Source organism: Fundulus heteroclitus, chromosome 6 (genome assembly GCF_011125445.2).
Source record: "Fundulus heteroclitus isolate FHET01 chromosome 6, MU-UCD_Fhet_4.1, whole genome shotgun sequence".
Lineage (NCBI taxonomy): Eukaryota > Metazoa > Chordata > Actinopteri > Cyprinodontiformes > Fundulidae > Fundulus > Fundulus heteroclitus.
Window position 1 is genome coordinate 33730770 of NC_046366.1, and position 27640 is coordinate 33758409.

General features: G+C 39.1%; 1 protein-coding gene across 2 annotated transcripts; it reads left to right on the forward strand.

Annotated features, from left to right (window-relative positions):
* The first annotated feature begins 7307 nt into the window (after positions 1 to 7307).
* On the forward strand, positions 7308 to 26950 carry crema (cAMP responsive element modulator a). Of its 2 annotated transcripts, XM_012869387.3 has the most exons (8): positions 7308 to 7586; positions 11716 to 11829; positions 11923 to 12051; positions 17620 to 17708; positions 17809 to 17951; positions 19274 to 19450; positions 24101 to 24260; positions 25304 to 26950. In XM_012869387.3, the coding sequence occupies exons 2-8, from the start codon at positions 11722 to 11724 to the stop codon at positions 25446 to 25448; spliced, it is 951 nt and encodes a 316-aa protein (XP_012724841.2). In that variant the 5' UTR covers positions 7308 to 7586; positions 11716 to 11721; the 3' UTR covers positions 25449 to 26950. The 2 variants fall into 2 exon arrangements, with proteins under 2 accessions (XP_012724841.2, XP_035994527.1); XM_036138634.1 differs by lacking the exons at positions 7308 to 7586; positions 11716 to 11829; positions 11923 to 12051; ... (1 more) ...; positions 17809 to 17951; positions 19274 to 19450 and adding an exon at positions 21060 to 21412.
* The last annotated feature ends 690 nt before the right edge of the window (positions 26951 to 27640 follow it).

Below are 27640 nucleotides of genomic sequence, written 5' to 3' on the forward strand. Positions count from 1 at the left end.
GATCATTTCCTCTTTGGTAAATGTTTCTTAGGGGCTCACGGTCACCAACAGACTCTGACACACCAACATTTTCTAAAATATCAGGTGTACACTAGATATTTTTTTAAAGAATTCCTCAGGAGAGCTGATTTAAAATTTAAACAAATGATTTCAGACAGCGTCAGCGCATCATAGAAGCAAAGTGTCATGTGCAAGTGAAAGCTACACTAAGCTACACTGCGTAACATAAACCTGAGGCTTACCTGCAGTCTGAATGTCATATAATGGCAAGAGTCCACGGGAGTCTCCACCATCGCTTTTATTCAGCGCTTAAAATTAGGAATTGAAAAAAAAATTGTTTTTATTCTTTAAAATGGTAACCTAACATGTATCAAAACAAAGTATATTTTAAATAATCATGTATTGTTGCTATATTTCCAGTCTGAATATTGTCTGACTTGATGTTGAAAAACGTTTCGAGTAATAAGACCGACCAAATAAAAGAATCAAAAATAAAGTAATATGGCTGAGGACTATATTTATAGCAAATTTTTTTAAATCACAGTGAAATAGAAAAAGAATAAAATCAGACAAAACTGAATTATAAAGTAAAAAATAAACAGCATGTTTAAAACAAAATTACATTGAATAAAAAAGTAAGTTTATGAATAATGAAGTCTTAATGTAACATTGATCATTTTGAAATATATATATATATATATATATATATATATATATATATATATATATATATATATATATATATATATACACACACACACACACACACACATCTATAAAACAAGAAGTATTAATGGCAATCTTTTTAAGATTACAACAAAATTAAATAATACAATAAATTATATATCAATGGCAGCACATTTTTAAAATGCACTGAAACGAAACAACATAAAATAATATTCAGTAATATTAGCACTTTTAAAATTAGAGATAAATTAATTAAATCATCAATTCAATAGGAACACATTTTAAACTATATTATAAAGGTAAGATAAGATGAGAAATTCCTTTATTGTCCCACAAAGGGGACATTTAGGGGGAGACAAAGATATAGACAGTTACAAACAATGTTTAGTAATGAAAAAATAAGCTAATCTATTCTAAAGCTAGTTCAAAAGCAATAGAATATGAGCTTATCAGAAAGTCCAAAATAAAAGTAAAAATAAATAGCAGTTTAAGTATTGCACAAATATTGATAAATAAATGAGCAAACATTGAAATATAAATAATCTGTTAATAGCAACATGTTAAAAAAATATGCATAGATAGATAGATAGATAGATAGATAGATAGATAGATAGATAGATAGATAGATAGATAGATAGATAGAGGTGAACATTCTCAGCCATCCAGGTCATGATCAATCCAACCAAGGCAAAAAAAAAAAAAAAAAAAAAGTAAAAAAAACAACACAAGAACAGCTGGACTTCTATTCTGAAGCTGAAGACGTTTCACTGCCCATTCAGGAAGCTTTCTCAATTCATAGACCTGCTGGTGAGGCCTCACTTCACTTTTCACTTACATACCTATGTCAGAGGCAGTAGAAACAGTCAGGATACGTCTTCAACAAGATGATAACCTGAACAAAAAGACTCATTTCACTCCGGACTAGATCTGTACCCCACTGGATCTTTGTCTTTCCACAACCTACTTCATGTTCAGTGATCACTTTTACAGACAGCTGCATGGTTGTGCCATGGGATCTCCAGTGCCACTGATTGTGGCCAATCCTTACATGGAAGAAATGGAAAAGAGAGCCGTGGACTCTTTCAGAGGAACACCACAAAGCCACTGGTTCAGATGTGTGGACTACACTTGGGTCAAAATCCAGGCAATAGAAGTAGAAGCTTTCACCAGACACATCAACTCAGTGGACAACAACATCAGGTTTACCAGAGAGGATGCCAACGACAACAAGCTACTTTTTCTGGACTGCTTGGTGAGCATGTAAAGAGATTCAAGCCTCAACGTTGAAGTCTACCGAAAACCTACTCACACAGACCAATATTTTCTTTTTGACTCTCACCATCCACTGGAAGCCAAACTTTCTGTCATCAGAACCTTACAACATCGAGCCGAACATGTCCCCCTAGGACAGGAGGGAAGAACAAAGAACAGAAACACGTCAAAGATGCTGTCCAAACCTATGGATACCCTACCTGGGCTTTTGTCAAATCACCAAGGAAATCCAAAAGACTCGTCGCAGAACAGAACGAGGAGAAGAGCAAATGCAGAAACATTGTCATCCCATATGTTGCTGGAGTCTCTGAAAAACTCAGGAGGATTTTTTTCTAAACACACGATCCCAGTACATTTCAAACCCAGCAGAGACAGAGGCTGGTCCATCCTAAGGACAAAAACCCCAAGCCTAAGATGAATGGAGTGTATGCAGTTCAGTGCAGTGAGGAATGTCCTGATCTTTATATTAGAGAAACCAAACAACCTCTCCACAGACGCATGGCTCAACACAGGAGAGCTACCTCCTCAGGACAAGACTCTGCTGTCCACTTACACCTTAAGGACAAAGGACACTCTTTTGAGGACCAAGATAAGACCAAGACAGATGGTTTGAGAAAGGGGTGAAGGAAGCCATTTACGTAAAACAAGAAAAAAACAACTTTAAACAGAGGAGGAGGGCTCAGGTTTCAACTTTCAGAAACTTACAACACAGCAATAGGTTTGATTCCTGCCAAGTTTCTCCCCAGTTCACACCTCCATACATGTGACTACAACGTTTCTCTTATGAACCAGGCTAACGATGAGCCTAACGACTCTTCGTTGTTGGGGCAATCAGTTCCAGGTGAATTTAAATGTGAATCTAAGATCTAAAAAGGCCTCGTCAGCAGGTCTATAAAGCTGGGAACTCCACACTAAAAAGTTTCCTGGATGGGAAGCAAAATGTCTTCAGCTTCCTAACAGAAGTTCAGTTGTTTAATTTTTAACCATTTTTTTGGATAATAAAAATGCAACAAAAGTATGGTATATATATAAAAAAGAAAGTCAATTCAAGAAGGCATGTCTTTTGAGAGGCCAAAAGTAATGACTTCCGTGTTTAACGGAGATTCTTTGATGGATCAGTGGCGACATCTGGTGGCAGAATGGACGCACATCCAATTCTCTCTAGGTAAGTTGATTTCTGCAGGAAAAACATTCCCCGTTGATAAAACGGTTCACAAAATCAACTTCTCAAAACGGCAAGATATTAACAAATCAAAACAGAAAAAAAGAACATCATAAAAAAAGATGCAGTGTGGCAACCCCCTAACATTGCCCCAGAACCCTGATCTAAACAATCACCTTAGCATCTACAGCTTTCCTTTTCCTTAAGGACTACATTTATTAACACACACACATCCCTGTTTAAAATACAAGTGAAGACCGTGCCTTGACTTCCATTAATTTTCTAGCCTTCCTATGGCCTAACCCTGACCCTAAACTAATTGTTACCTTAGTCTGGTGCACAGACAGACAAAACATTCATAAATGTGCGCTGGAAAGTGCCCCCCCTCCCCCCCCCCCTCCCCCTCTTGTTCTCTTGTCAGCCTCATCTTCTTATATTCAGCATGAAGGGACACATCAGTAGCTTGGATATTTCCAAAGTTAAACATTTTATTGGTTGTATTTGAAAGTAACTCAGAGTTTCCCACGAACTTGCTGTGGGAAAAAAAAAGTAATTTTGCAGCCGTGGTCTTGAGGATAAAATCCCAAACCCAAACCGAGTACCACAACACTACTGCCAACATTTCCATAAAAAAATGCAACTGAAGCATTATTTATGTATATTTTTCCACCTTTTTAAAGTTGATCAGCGGATCCAGTAGCTTTTCATTATAAAACTGTGACTTCCCTGTGGTACAACACTGATGTTACACAGACACTCTTCAAAATGGGAAAGACCAGGGATCATAACATTCAAGCAAGGCAGATGTATGAAACTGCAACAAGAAAATAAAAGATAGCCCAAACATCTTTACCAGGCGTGGCTATAGGGGTGGATGTTCTATTCCGTTCTTAATCAGTTTAATCATTAAAATTGAAAACGCGTTTTCATTATAAAATTTTATTTATTTATGATAAAGTATCCCATCAAAAACCTGCATACAGACTTTGCAGACTTTTTCCACAGCAAAGATGAGTTGGGACGTCCTCGGACGGCATTCAAAGCAATCTCTCACAGCCATCATCAATGAGCATTTTACCCTTCAGCTGAAGTCACACACTGCAAGTAAAATTTTCTTGAAATGAGTATATTTTTTGTTGATTTGGGCAGCTAAATAAGACTATTTGCCAATGGAATTGGTATTTTTACCCCTAACATAAGATAATTAGACATCCTGCACTTGAAATAAGATGATGGAGATAAATTGTTCCTATTTTAAGTGCAAAAATCTTATTTCATTGGCAGATAATCTTATTTACCTGCTCAAATCAAAGTAAAATACACTAATTTCAAGAACATTTCACTCACTTTTAGTTCCCTTTTTGCAGTGCGCTGCTTAAAGATGCAGCCATCGAATCCCTGCTTCCTCACCTTTTCCAACATTAATATAAGGTAAAACGTAATATTTTGCATTATGGATCAGAAGTATGTGGGAACACTAAGAAAACAAAGAAACATTGAAAAAAGATCCTCAAGTTCAGTTTCTCTGACATATTTGTGAAATTTCGCAGATTAGGATAATCAGGCAGGAAAAAGGCCCCAGCAGATGCCTGAGCGTCTCTTTGATGGCATTAACAGCATGTTATAGTGTTCTGCGCTCATCCTAGGCTAATTTTGTGCTAAAGAGCTGTCTGGCAGAGACTCGGCGTGACTCCCTGCTGTTGGTTCTTTGTGCCACCCGAGGGTTCCCCTTCTGTTGCCGGTGCTCGGCCATCTGGACCCTCCAACTGTAGGGACTGGGGGAGGAGGAGGAGGAGGGGCAGCAGTGGTGGTAAGATGACACAGACCTGAGAAGATCAACCACACCAACTCTAAGGAGAGAAGAAAGTAAGGAAACTACTGAACGAGAGAGATTAAAACGTTCTGTATTTACCCTTGTAGGTTTTCTCTTACCCTGAGGAGGCATACATTGTGTTCTGCCCTGTCTTACGCCAGAGAGACGCTCAAAGCTCTTTCTTTTGATCTTTTTTTTTTTCTCAATAAAGAGTTTTATTTTTGTCCCACTGTTATGTATCAACAGAAGCGTGGCCCGGCAGGACGGTGCTCTTTGATGGCAGCGGGGGGGCGGTGTTTGAACGCCACGCTCTCTTGTGGCATGCACAGGGGGACAGATGGTGACTCCAGGACACGCAGAGTCAGATCTAAATAAAGAATTTGACCAAGCACACAGCAGGTTACAGTGCTTTTAAATTACAATGGCATCCAAAGACTAGGATCAAATTTCCGACTTAGTTACTATAGTATTATTGATAAACACTGTACTTCAGTATCACTAAGCGTGTCCCCTTAAATCCAAGTTATTACCATTGCAGTTTAAGATACTATCTGAATGTACTAAAGATTGGCCGGCGGGTCTTTGGCTCTCACAACCACTATTGAGCCTTTTTCTTCTGAAAAAACTTTACATACACAAGTGCACTCTCACAAACACCTACAGGTGCTTGGATCCAGGTATTTACAGACTCACTTCCATACAAAAAAACCCTATTATTATCTTCAGCTGTCTATTTATACATGTCGTATTAATTTATACTGTATATTCTTCAGTGATGGTATCAAGGTGCTACTTTATTTTATCTATAATATTTTAATTCTTCCGCTGGTTGTGCTGTTCTTTTTACATCTCTCTTTGCAGGTGAAGAAGCAGAATGATGTTGTTTTATTATTTTCTCCCTTTCATCTCCTCTTTCTTTCACATTTTCTTTCTTATTTCTCTCTTCTACTTTCTTATTGTACCATCCATATAACATGAAATATTCCCTGCATAAGTTATAATTAAGCTATTTACAGGTATAAATCAAGCGGAGCACTATTGCGAAAGCGGTACGGCTCCACTTGTGAAAGTAAAATCTGTTGGGCTGTTTTTAGCATTAAAAAACAATTCTTAATGCCACATTGCCAGACAAGACACTATAAAAAACTAATTTCTAAACATGGAAACACTTATTTAGTGAGAACTAACATAAAGAGATACAACAATCTCTTTGTCCAGGTATTTATCAATAAGCGTGTTTTTGACTCTAAAAACTAAAACTAATTAATACATACGGAATGATAGTAATGCAAAATAATATGTTAGCTAGTACAATGCAAGCATTTCTCCTGCAGAACATGTATAATGATTTTATGGTGTTGGATTCATTCCTGAGTTTGTTTGTTTTTGTTGCTTCAAACTTGTTGAAATATTTTGTTATCTCAGCTTATTTATGAAATTAGGAACTAAGCATATGCCTGGAAAAAAAGAAAAGAAAAGAAAAACAAGCTATTCAACTACACCCATCCATCCGTGTGGTGGTGGATGGGGGGGCTGGTCCCAATCTGCAGCAGTCATTGGGTGAGAAGTGGGGTACGCTCTGGATAGGTCACCAGTACCATCATGGGGCAACACAGGACACACAATGCACACAGACTCATACCTAAGTGCAAATTGGAGAGAGCAATTCTCCTAACAGTCATGTGTTTGGACTGTGGGGGAAGGTGGAATACCCAGAGAGAACCAAAACATGCACGGGGAGAATATGCAAACTCCATGGAGGAAGACCCCAGGCCGGGATTCGAACCCAGGACTTACAGCAAGGCAACAGCGCTACCAATGACCCCACCGTGCAGCCCTATTGATCTGTTTTGGGACATGTATGATGTAATATCCTCTACCGGACACTAGGGGTCAGCGTTACTCTGCCCAGAAAACAGAACATCCACAAGCGCGTGAGCCTAAAACGAGACCATAAACATTTATCTTTTTTTTTTTTAGTGAAACATCTTTTCTCCAAAACCTCCAGCTTCACGTGTTGATATAACCGCGTTGATGCTCTTTAAGCGGGTTAGAAATAGTGATACAATTTTAGTCATTAGTAGAATTACAAAGTCAGTTTGAGTTAATTAAAAATAATTCTAATTCAAAACGTAAAAAACAAACAAACAAACAAACAAACAAACAAACAAACAAAATCAGCAAGCGCTAATGCTAGTTATATTTGGTAAAGTAAAATTAATTATCCTTTATCTGTACCGTTAGATTTTACATAAACCCGCTACCCATATGTAAATGCTGTGGTTTGGCCAAAAAAAAAGAGGCGTTAAACGGTATGAAAAAAAGCGAACGCGCTTACATTGCCTACAAACTGGTTAAGTATTTTTTTTATGTTTCCGTTGTTGTCTCTTTGCTGGCTTAAAGTTCGCGAAAGTCGACGCAACAGCTCGCTCTGTTGGCGCTCCCCTGACGGACCAGGAAAGAGCAGCGGAGTGATGCCTCTCGCTCCTCCTCGACGATCTTCGACGTTAAACTGACGAGTCGAGCGACATTTTCGGCACAGCATCATCAGCGCTGACGTGGGAGCTACGTGAGCGAAGGCGAGGCGAGGCGCAGGCCGTCCACCCGTGCTGTCATTAGTGACGAGTCAGACTACGTAAAAAAAAAACTTCGGTAAGTCGCCGCAAAGCTGTCACTTTCTTTTTTTTTTTTGGTGGGGGTCAGCGCCGGGCCGGCGGAAAGTGCGCAAAAGGCCCCCTCGGTGCGACATGTTGCCCCCTTAATGAAAAGTTTTCGCTGTTGTTGTCAGTAGACAGCAGAACTACACGGTGAGGAGGGGGGGAAGGTTCCCAGGCGGCTCGGCAAAAACTGTCAGCAGATTTTACTGCTCTGCGTCAAGTTCGACGGCGCGACGTCGGTTTGAGAGGACGAGCGAAGCGCTCCTCTTCAAAATAAAACTTTATTAAGCCAAAACGCCCCGGTGACGTCAGTTGTTTTAATCTTATCTTCCCGAGAACAAACACTTGCTTTTTGGTTTTTAAAACAGTCCTGCACAAAACACACGATTTAAACCTTAATAACGCTCAAAAAGTAAGCATGAGGTTTTGTTATTATTATTATTATTATTATTATTATTATTATTATTATTATTATTATTATTATTATCATCATTTTTTAGATTTGACATTTCATTTTACAAAAATTAAAGTTAAGGTTGTGTCCAATCTGTGAGGAAAACTGTTTACTTTTCATGTTTATGCACAATGGTGGTATTTAACCACAAAGGCGTGGTTATGTACATAAGGAACATAAATCAACATGACACAGATCTCTAAAATTATGGCTTCTGGTGCATAAATGTGTCGCCTAAACTCACAAGGTAATTAATTTACATTTACAAGGGAATAACTTGACATTGTAAGTTTGGGACCAGTCTGCACCCAGTAGAGTTCTGTTAAAGGTGCGTAGCCATGTTATTTTACTCTCTCTTTTTTATTTATTTATACGTCAGTAGGTCACTCTGCTGGCATACAAAGTTTTTATGAAATATTATCACGTCCTGCTGGCGTATTAGTTATTTTGATGTTTTATGCTGTGTTTTTGCTCAGTTTCTTAGTAAATAAAGCCTGTCGTACTATAACCTGACCCTATTTTTTTCATAATTTCTTCATAAATTTTAGTTTTTTTTACTTATAAATAACAATTTAAATCTTTTTTAGCCTCGACGGTTTTCCATGTTGTTGTGTTCTGGCCTTTGCCAAACATTACGTATGGGTCCCGTTAAGGTAAAGTTGAAAAATGGGCCCAAGAAGGGATTGACCACAGGTTACATAAATACTCTAAGTGAATTGCAAATATTCTGTAATGTTTGGTTCAGAATTATGCTGTAAATGAGGACCCATATGGGTCCCAGATATGTTGTACAGTTTAATTCATGAATATCTAGTTATGTATTTAGAAACTGTAAACCAACTTTACGTGAATTCCGTAGTTGTACCTCTGTCAAATACATTTATATACGTTTATATAATGCAAAAACTAATAGTTATAGTTGATCTAATCTAGTTTCTCAATGGCTGTATGCTTGAATGGTGTTTTACTTGACATTGAAATGGGTTGTTTGATGGGGACCAGTCAGTATCAGTCAGGGTTCTGACGGATAGGGAAACTGTGTGCATATTTAGTTATCCTCCAATGTCAAGCTTAGTTGTTGGTCAGTCTTTAACCTTTTACATATGTTTTTAGCCTTAACTGAGTTGCTTACGTTTTTGTCCTGTTGATTCGCTTTATAACTAACTAGCCAGCAATTACAAATGGGACCCATATGAGAAAAGAAAGGCCTGGAAACATAGAACCAAGATACAATTTTCCTGGGTTACTTAAAAGCCTGTTGTTAACCACATATATACTTTAGGTTTAAATCAGTAAAAAAAAAAATCTTGGGTAAAAAGTGGGACCCATGTGGGTCCCAGATAGGTTTAATAGTTAACTGATGTAACACGCCTTTGAGACCCAACTAAGACCTACACATATGTTCATATGGGTTGTATTTAGACAACCATAGTCGGTTCCTTAAAAGAATCCCACGTTGAGCCCAGTTGATACACATCCAGACTGAGAAAAAATCCACATGGGGCCCACATACACATGTTGGGTAGAGAGTAAAATAAAGTCTTGTTTAAGCTTTGTTTAATCCATACATTATAAAACAAATAAACAACATTGTATTGACCTCTTTAATTGAGGATTTTGGGTGAATTAATTTACTGTGGAAACTCACAATGTCATGACTAAGAAGAAGTGACACTGACTCTCTGCTGGGAACCAGTTTATATCGAATAAAGGTTCTGCAGTTCTGTAGGAGATTGTGGGGAAAACTCTGCTAATATGTCAAACATATTGCAATTTTTCGCCATATATTCTTAACCTTCACACCTAGCTGCTCATCAGCATTTAACCCCTACACTGCAAAAACGGATCTAAAAATAAGTAAAATGTTCTTAAAATTTGTGTTTTTGTCCTAGATTTGAGCAGGTAAATAAGATTACCTGCCAATGGAATGAGTATTTTGGCCCCTAAAATAAGATAATTAGACATCCTGCACTTGAAATAAAATGATGGAGATGAATTGTTCCTATTTTATACGCAAAAAATCTTATTCTATTGGCACATTATCTTATTTGCCTGCTCAAATCAAGGAAAAATACACAAATTTTAAGAATATTTTACTTATTTTTAGTTCCGTTTTTGCAGTGTAAATGACATTTTTCAGACCAAATGAACAGTGTTTTTGTTTTGCTTTGCAACCACTAAGCCAGCAGCATATACACACGGGACCCATAGGGGCAGAAAAAGATGGCCCTGTGTGCAGTTATGTTCAGGATAGTGGCCCTTACACATTACAATAACACTACTGTAAATAAATATCTGCACAGTCTTAACTTATCAGGAATGTGTCATTGCATTGTATTCTGTATTTAAAAGTTTAAGAATACTGCACAGAATTTACGGCAGGCATTAATGTATCATTAAAAGATGCTTTGTGTGATTAATTCACGCAACACAGTAAATCACATCGTTCAAAAAGGACTGACTTTCAGGACTCTTTATGAGTCCCAGTAGACCCTAAAGACTTGCTTTGCACGCTTGGGCTTCTCAGGAAGTGTGGTTGGCCAACTGACTGACTTAATTTCTATTTTGAAAAAATGCGTATGTATGTTGTGTCTACCTTGTGTGCAACTGAGCCGGTGCCTGTCTAAAAAAAATATCAATAAAACAATAAAAAACAATAAAGATTCTTGATCTTTCTGAATAGCTTAAAGGTTTGATGCAATTCTGGGTCAGAAGCGGTACACCTATGGGTTCCACACACGTTGCCCGGGTTCAGCTGTATCTCAGTTTCTCTGTATCCATTTGAGAGTTTCTCCCACCGAATAAAACCATAACCCGAAGGTCCGGTTGCCAGTTCTGTCCGCGGGCCGCCGCACATAATAAGCATGTTGTGTAATTCAGTACAAATGTTTGACAGGCTGAGCAAACAGTTGGTTTCGTCAAATATTCTAAGTCACATTCATTTACATGCCTGAATATGACGACAGCTTGTCCTTTTTATATTACTTCTTAGCTTCACAGACCGAAAAGTGGCAATATTTGTTTTTCATCGCGTTACGTCCGATCGCTCTTTCGGTTAACTCTGCTTCTTTTTCCTTCTTTAAGTGGGAATTTAAATTGTCTAAGCTGCACTATCAGGATTGGGTCGTTGAGTATAAATGTCCGTGGGACTCCTTAGCTCAGATTTTAGACAGATTTTAGGGTAACAGTAAGTATGAATGGATTACAAGATTACACAACAAGTAAATAAAAGCCAACACTGCAAAAAGGGAACTAAAAGTAAGTGAAATTTTCTTGAAATCAGTGTATTTTTTCTTGATTTGAGCAGGTAAATAAGACTATTTAACAATGGAATAAGATGTTTGCACTTAAAATAGAAACAATTCATCTTTATCATCTTATTTCAAGTGCAAGATATGTAATTATCTTATTTTAGGGGTAAAAATACTCATTCCATTGGCAAATAGTCTTATTTAGCTGCTCAAATCAAGGAAAAATACACTAATTTCAAGAAACTTTTACTTACTTTTAGTTCCCTTTTTGCAGTGAAATTAGAAGAGGGGGCCTTCTGCGATGCATACAGGGGAGATTTTTACCTCGAATGATTCCCAGAGGAAAACGGTTGACAGTGTCTGATATGGGCTGGCGTCTGTCTCTGTTGCCGTGTTAATAATTGTGCGTATATGCCTAGGTGACCATGGATACATCGGCATCGTCTCAGCTGGATAGCAGTTTAAATGATTCAGTGACAGATGGAGAGAAGGATCGCGGCGAAGCCAACGCATCTCCCGCAGCCTCCGATCAGGTACGCTGACGCTTTTGTGTGAGACACTGAGCTGCTTCGGGCTCGTTGCCGCCGTGGGGTTTCTGTATGACGCCGTCAACTCTCTCCCCGCAGGTCTTGTTGCAAACGGAGTCCGAAGTGGCCGTCGTGCAGCTGTCGGACGGCCAGGCCGCGTCGGTGCAAGGAGTCATCCAAGCCCCTCAGACCTCTGTTATCCAGTCGCCACAAGTCCAGACTGTTCAGGTGGGAGCCCAAAAAACCTCCCCGCACACAAGTACCAGGACAGCTGGGAGAAAGTCAGGATTCGAAAGGGTTGGGACTATGGCCTCTAAAACTGGCCCGTGTCTAACCGTTCTGAGGAAGTCAAAAGCTGAGGTTCCACAATGCAAAAACAGAACTACAAATAAATAAAATGTTCTTAAAATGAGTGTATTTGTCCTTGATTTGAGCAGGTAAATAAGACTTTTTGCCAATGGAATAAGATTTTTGCACTTAAAATAGGAACAATTCATCTCCATCATCTTATTTCAAGTGCAGGACGTCTAATTACCTTATTTTAGGGGTCAAAATACTCGTTCCATTGGCAGGTTATCTTATTTACCTGCTCAAATCAAGGATGAATACACTAACTTTAAGAACATTTTACTTATTTTTAGATCCATTTTTTTGCAGTGTAATTGTCAGAGTTTAACTGAGGTGTCAGTCGTTTTCGATCACAAAAATGCCTTCAAATCCCAGCGTACGATCCTTAATCTTATTAGAAACATCCCATGTTGGGCATTATTAAACAAATGTGTAGAAACACATAAATGTAACCTCCTAGTGAAAAAACAATCTAATATCGTAGATATGTCAGTGGCAAAAGATTTAGGAACTTTAAGGATCGGTGGGTCATATTTGGTCAAATAAGAAGAAAAAAAATGCAGCTGCAGTTAAATAAGTTGAGCTGTATTGAAGTGTAGTGAGTGAAACTGGTTTTGAAAAAACGGTATGACATCATGTGTAGAAAGTCCACAGTCAGGGCCAAGAGTCATAAACGAAGAGAAAGGCTGCTGTTCATCTGCAGTGAGTAAACATTTCATCCAGAGTGACGCGTTTAACTAAAGCGGCTGTGCTTAACGGAGAGGCTTTATAAAGTTCCCTTACCTGTAGTGGAAAAAGGTTCATCTTACTGGAAGCTTGTTTAAAAGTAACAAATCAGTCTGTGTTGATCTTAAAAAGCAGAAAATCTGAGTCTTTTTCTTTTTTTACATGGGGTTTTCTCCCCACTGGACATACATAGTGAAATTAAAGGTGGGAATTTTTTGAGATTAGGATTGTGCTCAAACACACTGCAAAAAGGCAACTCAAAGTAAGTAAAAACTTCTTGAAATTAGTGTATTTTTCCTTGATTTGAGGAGCTAAATAAGACTATTTGCCAATGGAATTAGAGTTTTTACCCCTAAAATAAGATAAGTAGATATCCTGCACTTGGAATAAGATGATGGAGATGAATTGTTCCTATTTTAAGTGCAGAAATCTTATTCCATTGGCAAATAGTCTTATATACCTGCTCTAATCAAGGAAAAATACACTGATTACAAGAAAAATTCACTTACTTTTAGTTCCCTTTTTGCAGTGCAGGCATTTATTTAACAGGAATGGCAGTAAAGCACGGGTTGTTGGTAGAAAGACAAAAACCCACAGAATTTTAGACAAAATATAACATCTTTCTCGAATGCTGGAGATAGGCACCAGCACCCCGCGACCCCATGAGGGATAAAGCGGATCAGAAAATGGATGGATGGATAACATCTTTCTCATCAATGAAGCATGAAAGTGCTAGTCTCATGGTTTGGGCTTTTTTTTTCACCTGCTGGGTAATAAGATAGGATAAATAGATAGATATATAGATAATACCCAGACAAGAAGGCCATCATTAACAAACCCAAGAACTCAAATTTCTAAATGAAAACAAAAAGATATTGTTCTGAAACCCGAAAGCAAAACCAGTTGTGTATTAAACGCCGTCCTGACGTAACTTTAATTGTTTAGTCTATTAAAACCACTCGCAGGTAAAAGTCAGATGTAGGTCCAATGTCTGCAGACCCGAGGCTTCATTTCACAATGTAAACACGCGGCAACAATAACCAACAGCATACGGCTGTGCTCGATAATGTGCCGGCTGCAGCGCGTAAGTAGGTGCGTTTGTGAATGAACGGCAGCTGCTGTGCGTAGGTGAGGTAAAACGTCGATTAAAAGGGTTGAAGTGAGAAGCAGGAACTGAGGTTTCACGCTTCTGAGTGTAACCTTCACCAGCCAGAGAATGGCAGAACAAACAAATGCTCTGAGAGGTAAAACTGCAAAGGCTCAGGCTGAAAACAAATAAATTTCCTCCTATAAATCTGATGCAAAGTTGTGCAAAGATTTCAGTGTTTTAGCAGTGGAAGCAAAAAAAAAAAAAAAGAAAGAAACGAGTTAGGAGAACGGAAATGAAAGGATAATTAACAGGAAGCAGCATCAGCACGTCTGACACACTGGTGTGCAACGTGGAGACAAATTGTCATTTCATAAGAACATGTTTTTTTTTTTTTTATGAGGAAACGGGCGCACAGAAAGATTAAATCTGAATTATTGGTGCAGCTCCGCAGTGCTGCACCGATTAAAACCAAAGAGCGGTTTTTGCAGTTTGATTTCAGGCACTTTTGACTTCACACCAAGCGAGTCTATCAGTGATAAAAGTTTGGTTTGCGTGCTCTGCTTCAGTGGTTCTTAGGATGCTTCAGCATTCAACTTTACCCTTCTTAGAAGCTAAAGTAGGACGCATAAAATGCTGACAAAGATCAGCACCGAAACAATTCACAGAGGCTGGATTAATGCTTTCCTTCAAGAGCAGAAAGTCTATCATCCTACGCCATTATCAACAGAGAACGGGTTGAGAAAGCTGCGTATAACGACGACACCAAAACAAGCTTTATGGTGGGAACACGCAACTATTACGCCCGAGTCTGAGTCACGAAAGCCCGCAGAGTGATGACACAGCCCCAGATCTACTCTGTGTTTAATTTTAATCCCATAATACACGTTAGAGGCTGGACGTTTACAAGTATATTCAACACTAAAATGAGCTTATGCTTTGAGAGCCATGCAGAAATGATTATACAGTATTTAGTCTCTGTTGAGACTTCTAATGGGATGAAAAGATTAAATCTGAAAATTATATCCAGCTCAAATTCCCTCTTTGACGTCATGCCCGTCTTTCCAAGCGTGCACCAATGGTCGACTTGTGCAAAGATACCCCCCCCCACGCCTCGCAGTAATGACAATAAACATTAGAGATGTTTGACTCACCACTTTGGAAATTCTTGTCTGAAGAACTGGTAAGAAAAAAAAAACCTCTGCTGCATTTATTGGAAGTTAATTAGATAGATTAACACAGAGTAGTGCAGAATGGTGACATGAAAGGAAAAGGATGCATGGATTGCACTTGTTCATTGTTCGAGTTCATTTGCATTCAGCCCCATTTACTCAGATACAGCTAAAGAAAATCAAATGCAGTCAATTTCCTTCAGAAGTCCCTTAATTAGTGCAGTCAACCTGGTTGTAGTTTAACCTCGATATAAATCCAGATATTCTGTGAAGGCAGATTAGTGAACAACCAGCCTCATGAAGCAGGGATGCACGATATAGCGGCATTAATATAGGTACCGGCCACTGTTGGTCATTATTTAACATATCCATATTGGTCTGGTAAAAGTAAAATTTTAATAACCAATATTTATTTTCTTCTAGTTGGCCTCATGTGACAGTGATGCATCACAGCCAGGATTGTGTTTTTTTTAAATGAAACAAATAAAAAAAAAAGCAACCTGTAATTATAGGTTATAACCCATATTGAAAAATTCAGTTAGCAAAGTTTTCAGTCAGTACAAAATGTTTCAAAATTTGTGTGTATACACAGATTAATATCGGACATCGGTATTGTTGAGGAAAATACCTTAGTTGTTATATTAATCAGGCAGTTGTATGGAAGAAATAAGGAATGTCTGACCTTTGAGACTGTCTCCCCTTCAGGGCAAAATAAACATGCAGTTTGGGTTTACGGTTGGGAGACGTCATTTTCTGAACTCCTGATAAAAAACGTTTCAGTAATAAATTAGCCGCTGTGTCTGTCCACACACGCCCTCCCGAACTAAGCCAGGGGGCAGTCAGTCCTTTAAAAGATGTGTTCAGAGTAGTGAAAGACAGACAGAATCTTTTACATCGCCATGAGCCAGGATGTCGGGTTTATACTGAATACAACGAAATAGTAATGTAAAGTCTGTCTCCGTTGGAATTCCAATTAATTAAATATGCATATTTTAATGTTTGCCTCTGATAATTATTTCACCTTTACTGCCAAATCTTAAACCGGGGTAAGACGGGCCTTCAGAGATAAGCAGGAGCAGGCCGGTATTAATATCTACAGTATCGGCCCAATTTTTCATGTCGGTGCATCCCTATCATGAAGACCAATATTAAATTGGGGTTGTTTTTAAACACAACGTCCCTCTTTAAACAGCTCATACAGCTCTGTGTAAGAAAATATGGCACAACGGTAAACCTGCCAAGACACGACTGTCCAGCCAAAATGACAGAGCTGTGAAGAAATGGTGGAGACTAGGGGTCTTCAACCAGTTTCAGGTCAAAAAACACATTTTATCAAGCATAGCTTTCAATCCTAGAGAGAATTTAGATAGATAAACTTTATTACGGACTCATGGTCCAATAAATACATAAATAAAATAAATAAATTATGACTTTAGCTAGCAATGCATAATGTAAAAACAGCTGAATAAATATGCATGTAATCATACAAATAACTTAAACGTGTAAAGAAGAAGAATACAGTATTCTTAACCTGTTTCTTGTATTCCATGTAACCACAGATAACAGAGCGGGTTTACAAGAGTGGGCCAGTACCTCTGCCACCCCCACGTTGGAGACCTATGACGTAGAGCAGGGGTGTCAAACTCATTTTGGTTTAGGGGCCGCATACAGCTTAATTTGATCTCAAGAGGGCCACACGAGTAAACTCATTGCAAGATTAAATAGAACTAATAAATGTGGACTTGTTGATTTTTATATTAAGTTAATTTCACTTTTACACAATATATTATGAATAACCTCAGTGTTTTTAAGAAAGGTATGTGCAATTTCAACAATACTTGTACTCAGTTAAACATTTACTTGTGCATTATGCATAAGAACTGATCACAGTGATTATACAATGTTGAAAAATATTTATTCACATTTTTTGGAACTTAAAAACACTGTCCTGCATGACAAAATACATCAAACAGATAAAATTAAGAAATTATTTAAATTTTTCCACACCTGAAGCTTAATCTGCTAATTAAAACAGAGGGCCCCTCGTGGACAATAAAGGAACTGCATATTTTCAATTAAACGAAGTACATGTTTTTTTCAATAATTGTTTTATCATTCTCTTCCTTTTATCTTGTCGACTTGTGAAAGTCAAATCTGATGAGCCGGATCCGGCCCGCGGGCCGTATGTTTGACACCCCTGGCAAACACCAAAGCATCTTAATCTGTTAGAGCGGCCCAGTCAAAGTCCAAATCAAGAATTTGTGACTTGCTGTTCGTACGATCTGGCCGAAAAGATTCTTTAATGTAGGGACGCAATGAGGCTGAAAACACATTTGTTTCACTTTAAAAACAAGCACTACTTCATGTCTGCCTGGCACACAGAATCCACTTGATTCTTATGAAGAAAATGTGTGTTTTTAATGGTGGACAGTGGGTTTAAGTGGACGCTGCCTGTGTGCTCAGATCGCCACCGTGGCGGAGCTGGAGGACGGCGGGTCGGTCACGGACACACAGAAGAGACGGGAGCTCCTCTCCAGACGTCCGTCGTACCGGTGAGAGCGCGGCGGCAGACGGCGAGGTGAAGACGAAAGTCTGTCCTGTCTCTGTGTGAAGTCTGACCAGACGCTGTGTTTGGAATCGCTTCTCATCTAGGAAAATCCTAAACGAGCTGTCGTCGGACACGCCGGCGGTGCCTAAAATCGAGGAGGAAAAGGGAGAGGACGATGTGCCGGTCACCGGCAGCCCCACAGAATCAGTTCCCAGCTCCATCTACCAAACCAGCTCAGGACAATACAGTCAGTACGCACAGATATACGTCACTAAACACAGATATTATCTGTTCTTTCTTTCAAGAGACATTGTGAGTTTCCTTTGCCGATTGGAAACGGATTTCTATTTAGCTCCGTTGGGATTTCTGAGTGACGCAAACAGCTGCAGAAGTTGCATTTCTAAATATTTTTTTAAGAAAGAAAATACATATTTACACAGTTTTAACTTAAGACTTGTTATGATCTTAAATGTCATTTTAGTTTCCTGCTTTCAACGATTGAACTATTCCTTTCTTGTGGTGCATTAAAACAACAAAAACTTGAGTAGTGACTTAAATCTGATTTGGACGCACCAGTTTGATGCTACTGTTTTCTCTAGTTCATAAAATTACACAAACAGGCTGAAACGTATTTGGATAAATACCCCTTAAGAAGTACTTTTTAGGCTCTGGCAAGCTTGTCTCACGTTTCCATCTAAATATTTGATCGCTATTGTCATCTGAAATGGGGAAATTCATTTCATCTGGTTGATTTCCTGGCAGGAACGAGGATTGGTGTTGCCTGATGTTAGCCAGCTTTTCTGCTTCCCAAACCAGGATTGACGTGTGTCTGAATAATTTTCCTGTAGGAACGCTTAACTTCACCTTGGTTTCAACCATCTCAGCTTGAAAATTGTTGCCCGATGCACCGCTAGCACAACTAGCAGCGAAACACACCCTCAGCATGATGCTAACACCGCCGTGCGTGACAGCATGTATGACTTTTTCGAGGTTTTTGAAAGTCTCAGCCAGACTTTCCCAAACAGCGCAGTCTTTGTGTTGGATGATAATGGTCAGCTCGTACTTTAGGGATTCCAGAGTTGCTTCTTAGGAGACCGTTTGGGTAAGATGGTTGAAACTTGAACACACAATCAACTCGTTTTGGAGAAGATAAAACAGGCTCACGTTAGTTTTGCAGTAGCATCCCCAAAACCGCAACCCTGTTGAAAGTTTGTGAGCTATGCTTAAAAACAGGGCAAGGAAGCCATTCAGTTTAAATGAACTCTTTCAATTCTGCAGACAGGTCATCAAGTATGATTGTATCAGATTGCTGTTGTTGACGGCTGCAAACAGCAACCTGTTCAGGGAAAATGAACCAAGCATTCATGGAGGGTATCTATTTACTTGAGCTTTTATGTATAATTCTTTAGACTTCTTTTAGAAACCTAGACCAATTTCTTATTTGTTTACTTCAATAAATACATTTTGTAGCTATTAAACGCTGGAAAATGAATTGCTGAACAAGCCACACTTCATTAATCACCCTCCCAGACGGCAGCCGGGTTAAAACTGAACTCTGACTTCACACAGTTGCCATCGCTCAGGGCAGAGCCATCCCCCTGACCAGCCCCGCCGTCGAAGCCCTTCAGGGAGCCCAGACGCTGACGGTGACGGGTTCCCCCACGCCGCAGACCGGAGCCGCCGTCCTGCAGGCTGCAGACTCGCCACACCAGTTCTTCATCCAGGGAGGACAGGTCCTCATCCAAGGTGAGTTCAGGATGCAGGATGTTGTGGATGAAGATGCATAATGAAGCCCAAACACCATGATTGAAATTCAGTGTTTTATCCAGGAGGAAGCTGACTAAATGTCATACAGTGTCTCAGGAACTTTACACACTAACATAGATTGATTGATCGATCAATGGGGAAAAATTGCATCTGGTTCTTATTTTAGAAAGTATAATTAAACACCCTGAAAACCCAACATGCCCAGAATGAAGACTTTAACGATGCTTGGAGTAAAGTTTGAGTTTAAAAACACAAACTGTCTGGTAATTTGTGATGAAGTTCACGGGGAGAAACGCGTTGGTAAGCTGGTGAAGTTGTTTCCTAGTACTTCAAGCGTTGCTGGAGCCTTCACCTGACCAGATCTTTGATCCTCTTCAGGCTCCTTTTAAAGCTAGAGTCAGTGATTTTTCCGGAAGTTTCCCCAAGTCCCTTTTCGAATAACTGCGCATGACCGTGAAAAAAAATCTCCTACTTTCTTTCTACTGAGGTCTTCCTCTTCTTCTCATTAACATGAACGCGGTTCGCTTCTCGCAACTTTTAGCCATGTTCAAAGTTTATGATGAGAGCAGCAAGGCTACAATGAACGGCTAGCCGCTAAGCTAGCCGCTAACTTAGCCGCTAAGCTAACTGGATACATAAACACTCGAAGGGTTCAGCCAGCAAGCTGAAACTATGGAGGAACGAGCACGGACACTGGTGTTATGTGAGCGCATCAGAATGATTGGCATGTGGGACAACCAATAGATAAGGTGATACCCCCAGGACAAGAGGGACAGTGGGGGAGGGGGCGGCTGCAGCTCCCACAGTGAACGATTTTTAACCTCCTTTTTGTGAATGCATAATGTATTAACATCAATGTGCGATTTGCAAAAACAAAACCAGAAGGGGGGATCATTTCAAAAGTTTTGTTAATGAATAAAAGTTTGATTTATAATGGTTAGCTTGCAGGTGCTCTTTCAGGTAGCTAGCTAGATCCAGAAGGTTAGACTATTGTTTTTAAACTTGCGCCATCTACTGTCGGGACTCGCTAGTGGGTATACGTTTATTTTAACTGCTTTGAGCAGAAAACGTAATAATAGTCTTTAAAAATAAAAATACAAGTTACAAATGTGAAGGACACAAGACGTATTAATATAAATTTTTAAAAATCCATAATCCAATTTTACCTAGTATAACAAAGTGAACTTGTGGCAGAAACTTTGGTATCTGTTTTTTTTTTTTTTAATCATCAGTGCCAGAAACTTATTTTTTTTCCAGTAAAGACTTGACGGTGAAAATGTTTTCTTTGGTCTCAGCTGCTATTCTGCTGGATTCAGCATGTGGACATAACCTCAAACATATGATGTCAAACCTCAGTTATCTCCCCCCCCCCCTCCCCCCCCCCCGATTGTTTTTACCCCCTTCCAACAAACACAAGCACAAAATAACTGCTCAACTGTTTGCATGGCAGCCTCTCGGGACACAACATCCTCTTGTTTGTTGAGCGTCTCTGTAGTTGCGTCACTGGTTCTAAAAATACCCCACCCTCCTCTTCCTCCTCCTCCTCCTCCTCCTCCCTCTCTGCCTGGCTCACATTGTGTTTCTCTGCCTCTCCGTCTGCTCCGCACGGGCGGAGAGAGGGGAGGAACCAACGCTCTGTAATCCTGAGTGTTTTACTGACTTCAGCGGGCACCGGTGATGTCAGAGTGATGTCAATGCCTGTAATTGTAATCGGGCTGCAAAGTTGGAGTGTGAGCACTCTGAAACAGGGAAAGCAGAGAGAAAACAAGCAGGAAAGGAGGCGACTCAGATCACCAAAAGACAACAGAAAAGTAGAAGAGGATTTTTAGAATTTTTTTTACTGTAAAGATAATTATTTGCTAAGGTTTTTTTTCCTCCCTGCTGTGGTGCTGGATTATTGGAAACGAGAGATGGCGGTTACAGGAGACGAGACCGAGTCAGGTAGAGAGTTTCCTCACTTATTTAAAGTGCTAAATGTTGGTCGCTGGCTCTGTTTTCTGAAAGGGAATTGATGTGTAGCTGTAAATGCAAATGTGTCCATGTGGATGAGCTGAGAAAAAGTGTTGGGTGTTGTAACTTTATCCTTTTTTTTGGAAACCGAGAACAAGTAATAGACAGTGGAGAGTTGCACCAGAGGAGACCTGCAAGCGTTAAGTTTGTATTTAACGCGGCTTTTTTCTCAGACAAACGCACGCAGATCTTCTTAAGCGGTTGTCAAGCAGGCAAGCAGGCAGGCAGGGAGGGAGGGAGGGGATAAGGGAGCGAGGGGGTGGGAGGAGCGGTGGGGGGGGTGAGATGGATGTTGCTTTGACGTCACTGTGTTTCCTGGAACACGAGCGTGGCGAGGAAGAGAGAATGCAAAACGTGCGAGAGAGACGCAGGCACTGACGTCAGCGCAGCCCGAGTCACAGTGTTATCACAACCCGGGAGAAAAGTGTGTGTGTGTGTGTGTGTGTGTGTGTGTTGTGTGTGTGTGTGTGTGTGTTGTGTCTCCTTCTGAATGACTGTGTCTGTGTTTGCGTGTGTTCGGACAGCTGAATGAGGACCTAAGGCTGAAACTGCCTTGGAAAAGAGAAGCAGAGATGATGCAGAGAGCAGCAAGTTACTTGTTGAGTCAGTTGTGACTCAACTCTAGAAGAACATGAAACCATGAAACCACAACCAGAGAGCTGCCCCCCCCCCCTCCCCCATCCTACACCAGAGAGAGAGAGATATGACTTTACTTTCTTTAAAATCAGCAGCCGGCAGCGGGTCGATAAACACATCGTCACCTCCCAACCGCAAGTGCATATTCCTCCTCGCTGATAACGTTTAGCTTGAATGAGCTCCTGTGTTTAACATTCTTTAGCATGATGGCAGGTATTTGTTTGGTTCTTACCCAAAAGAAATAGTCCTACACTTTAAAAAAGGGATAGAAAAAAAAAAACACTCATTCATTATAAACTCGGTTGTAACTATGGCTGTGGGATTCTGGTGGTTCTAATGTTTGAGGCACATTGCCAACGTTTGACTGTATCTACACACACACACATAAAAACAAAAAGAAAATGTGCATATTCCAATTGCTTTTTAAAATTCAAAACAGAAAAGTAACAATTATTGTTGCTGTTGCTAAATAATCCAGCACCTATCATTACAGCCACATATTCATGTTATCTATAACCTTTACTCGTCATGCTGTTAATAGATGAGCATGAATTTAGAATAAAACATTAGCTAAACCTTTTCTAACATTAGTAGTTTTCAAACAGACTAAGAGAATATTCTACTTTTTTTTGCTACTGATCAGTTTAGAGAGTAACACTCAGACTAAATCTGATGCGGCTGTTTAACAGATATCCCCAACAAATTAGCAAACTAAACAAGAGACTAAGAGACAATACAATTTCCTCTGGTTGATACAATATTGTTGTTTTAATGTTTTCTAATCCAAAAAAAAGCTAACCCTGCTTTGGAAAAGTCCTGCAGTGGGAAGAATAAAAAGAGTTTTGCTAATGTGGCACCGATGCGAGTGTAAAAAAAAAAAAAAAAAAAAAAAAAAAAAAAAAAATGTTGAAAATCTGTGTAATAAATCAGCTGACATATCCATAAGTATCTACAAATATCTATAAATATTTAATACAATAAACACACAAAGTAAATTAAATCCAGCTGAAATTTTTAAATATACATCAACATCTATTTCTATTTGGATGCATTTGGAGACAAAACCACAGATAGTAACCAGTATTGCTTTTCTCTGGCCAACCGGACATGTGACCTCCAGCGACTACGGCCGTTTAATCCCAGAGCGTCAGTCAGTGGTTAAGTCATTTAGGAGCAGAAAATGAGTGAACGAATTAAATTACTCTTGGCAGCTTATTTGCTGTTTATAGTTAATTGGCTTCAGAGGAACATGAGTTTTGGAACATTGCCCCCTGATGACTTTAGGTCAGTTATTTTACTTTTTGCATAGTTGGTCAGAATCTGCTTTAATCTCTACGTTGGTCCACACAAACAAAGAGTTTGACTTTGGTTCCGCTTTGCTCTCAAACAAAACATAAAAAATGTGCAACGCCCTCTTGTGATCTGCTGGTGAAGATTCTCAGTCATCCAGGTCATGGTCATTCCAAAAAAAAAGTAAAAAAACAAAGCAACTGGACTTGTTTTTCATAGTTGAAGACGTTCCGCTTTCTCTCCAGGAAGCTTTCTCAATTCAAAAAGTCTGAAGTTTTTGAATTGAGAAAAGTTTTTGAATTGAGAAACGTTTACTCCAGACTTTTTGAATTGAGAAAAGTTTTTGAATTGAGAAAAGTTTACTCCAGACTTTTTGAATTGAGAAAAGTTTTTGAATTGAGAAAAGTTTACTCCAGACTTTTTGAATTGAGAAAGCTTCCTGGAGAGGAAGCGAAACGTCTTCAACTACGAAAAACAAGTCCAGTTGCTTTGTTTTTTACTTTTTTTTTTTTTTTTTACCATCTTGTGATGCGTCGCAATTATGTCTGAGTTTTCAGCAAACGTGTTTATAGGGTAAACATTAACTATCGTCGGGCTTTAAGGCGCATTTCCTGCAACTCAGGTGAAACAAGACTGAAAAAAAGTTCACAAACTGGTGAAGTAACGCATTATTATTTTCACGTTGACCCACAGCTGCCACGGGAGACATCCCCGCCTACCAGCTGCGTTCGCCCAACTCGGGCCTGGCTCAGAGCATCGTGATGGCCGCGTCTCCCAGCAGCATGCAGAGCCCGTCGTCGCAGCACGCCGAGGAGATCACCCGCAAGAGGGAGGTCCGGCTGATGAAAAACAGGTCGGTAAAGATGGAGCAGACGCCTTTATTGTTGATGATGAGTGTTTTTCCCCCTCCTCTGTTCTAAAACTGTTGATTATTAATGAATTAAACCGCCGTTATAAGGCGGTCTGGGTGAATACTCGATTCTGATTGGCTGCAGGGTCAAATAGCCTGGTTATTTTATATTATTGGGCCGGCTCAAACGTTAGCTGGTAACGAGTCACAACGAGAGATATTAAATAGTTCTCTTGTCTGCTTCTTGTGGAAAACTTACAATTTTAACAGTGAAATAAAAAAAATTAAGTATTAATAATTGATTTCACATTTCTTTATTTCGTAAGTGACCATCCTATAAGGCGGACAACGCCCTTCAAGGTGTCCATTATCAGACACTGTCGTCCGCTCATTTCTGATGATGGACACCTCGTTGGCGCCTTATTTCATACTTAAGGAAGTGTTGTTCTGTTAGTTTGTGCATAAAGTCCAAATTCCTGGTTCCTCCGGGCACTAAAGACACCCTGTCTGTAAAAAGACCGCAGATCATTCATTCCTGCTGCTACCAGATTATACAATGCTGCACTATAACTGTAATCATAAATGTAATAACTAATGTGCAATAACTAATGTGCAATAATCTATTTAATACACTGTGCTATAACCCGTGCAATAATCCTGAAAGAAGTGACTGCTGCTGCTGTCACCAAGTGAGTATATGTCAATACATATGTATGTATATATATGTATATAACCGTGAATGTACATATGACATAATCTGCCTACTCCGAATTCTTTTGTATTTTTATTCTTAGTTTTTTTCTCATTTTCTTTTTGATCCACTGTATATATGAAGATACACTGTATATAACTGATGCACCTTTTCCTACTTTTGGCACCTTCTTCTGACAATTGAGCCGATGTGACAAGTGAATTTCTCCAATGTGAGATCAATAAAGCCTATCTTATCTTATCTTATCTTATCTTATCTTATCTTATCTTATCTTATCTTATCTTATCTTATCTTATCTTATCTTATCTTATCTTTTATCCCCTTTCCCCTGCAGGGAGGCAGCGCGAGAGTGTCGCAGGAAAAAGAAGGAGTACGTCAAATGTCTGGAAAACCGCGTAGCCGTGCTGGAGAACCAAAACAAGACACTGATCGAAGAGCTGAAAGCACTGAAGGACATTTACTGCCACAAAGCCGAGTAGCAGCCGCTGCCCCGAAGACAGTTCCCAGACTGGGATATCGGGAGGGGAAACAAAAAAAAAAGACTCCAGAACAAAACAAAAAAATAAACTGCTTTAATCGTCTTTGTTTCTCTGCTCACTCAGGCCTGACGTATGCCAAAAAAAAAAAAAAACGACAAAGTGTTGTGGAGGTCGCAGACAGCTCCAGCTTGCCAGTGTCGCTCCTGTTCTTAGCCTGTGCTCTTTGCATGTGAACACTCTCGAGTGTTGTAAACTCTGCGCTTGCTGTCGCTGTTGTTGCGCGTGGGGCGAGGCCCGGCCAATCAGAGCCGGCCGAAGGAGGGGAAACAGGAAGAGGAGATGCAGATGCTTCCTGGAAATCTACTGAGGACTTTTTTTTATTTTTCTTTGTATCAGAAAAACGACAAGAAAACCGCTGGAAGTGACGGAGGTGAGGAGGGTCAGCCAGGTCTCACAACCAGCAGCTTTTTTTTTTTTTTTTGTTGTTGTTTCTCCATCCTATCGAATGAGCAGGAGGCTCCACAAGATCTACCAGCAGCTCAAAGCGTGTTTACCTGAAGATGTCATGTGTGCAGTCGAAGCTTCTGCTTTTGGTTTTTGCATTGTCATTATTGAAAAAAAAAAAAAAGCACAATTAGGGAGGTGTGACGTCAATGATTTCTATATTTCCCTCTTTAAAAATGTCTCTTTTTAACAAAACTTAAAGTAAGATAAAAGAGAATTCATGTTTTTTTTTTTTTTTTTAAAACAAGAAGACAATATTTGAATGTAAACGTTGATAGTCAATATCAAGGAAGAATTTCTTCTCTTAAAAAAAGTGAATTATGAGTGTATAAAAGTGTCTAAAGCACAGAAATGTTAATTCTGAAAGTGAACATATATTCTGTGAAACATATGTTACCTGTAAAAAAAAAAAAATCTATATTAAGAATCTCGACAGTAACTGTTCTTTAGTTTTTTTAAACCAGCGTCCTGTTTCTGAAAGCCTGAGTCATGGAAGAAAACTGTATTTGTTTGTGGTCTGATTATTGAAAAATACTCTGTTTAAAGGGTGATGCCAGTTTCTTAACTCTGTTTTTGTAAAGACACTTTATTTCAAAATGCAGCTTTTAATGACTTTTTCTGCTGTTAGGAAAAAAACTCAAGCTCTCTGTCCCGGTCGACGTTGTTGGGTTTGTTCTTGTAATTAGTTTGATGACTTGTTTTAATTTCTGTTAATATTGCTGAAAATTGACCTTTTGGCTGCTGAGGCCCTTCTGGCGGCAGTAAAGTACTTATTTACTGTTTAACTCCTTAACGTCTGCATATTTGTCATCAAGTTTTGTACTTTCAGACGAGTCTCTGTTCTGTTTAACTCTTTGTTAAAAAGTGGGGCGCATTTTGTTTTGCACTTAGCTGATTTTTGTCTAAATAACTCCATCTTCTTTGTCTTCTCTTAGTGTATTTTTTGTGTTTTAATTGTACAATTGATTTTTTTTGTCTAATAAAATTTTTAAATCTGATAGACTGATGAATATTAATCATCCAATATAATTTGTCTTCTAAGTTGTGCCCCTAAAGTGATAAAAATGTTCCTGTTGCTGCAGAACAAAAATATTATACATACTGTTAAAGAAGCAAAAACGTTTTTTTTTTCACTGTGACATTAAAATAGACTTAATGTTTCCCATTTTAGTTCGTTTAGGATGATTGAAGTTATATCCATTTTTAAAATGCTAAAATAATGAGATAATTTATATTTATTATGACTTTCTTAAAATTCAGAAGCTTAATTAAACCCAAATGTCATAACATTTTGATTTGACCAGCATACGGTAAGAATGACCCGGTAAGAATGTTTTGGAGTTGTCCAACCAGAGACCAGAGCTGAGTCTGACAGAGAATCTTTGGAAAGAGCTAAAGATTAGGGTGATGGCCAAGAGGCCTTCCAACCTCAGAGATTTGAGGCTCATTATTTAAGAGAATCAGAAAGAAAAAGAAAACCAGTGACAATATGGTCAACAATTATCACAAAGGCTTGATTTCTGGGGTTATAAATCCTTTTACACATGCTGATACTCAATGAAATGTAAATAATTAATATGAATGTTCCAGTGTTGTTGTTTTTTTTAATCTGACCAATCCTTTTAACATTGTTTCATCGTATTTTGAGAAACAGCCGTCTCACTTGTCATCAGAAACACAGTTCTTGG

Bases quoted from the DNA above. Each gene is read 5' to 3' on its own strand.
- crema (XM_012869387.3), top strand. From the start codon at position 11,722: ATGGATACATCGGCATCGTCTCAGCTGGATAGCAGTTTAAATGATTCA. The intron at 11,830-11,922 runs GTACGCTGACGC...CTCTCCCCGCAG, and splicing joins CTCCCGCAGCCTCCGATCAG to GTCTTGTTGCAAACGGAGTC. The intron at 17,709-17,808 runs GTGAGAGCGCGG...CTTCTCATCTAG, and splicing joins TCCAGACGTCCGTCGTACCG to GAAAATCCTAAACGAGCTGT.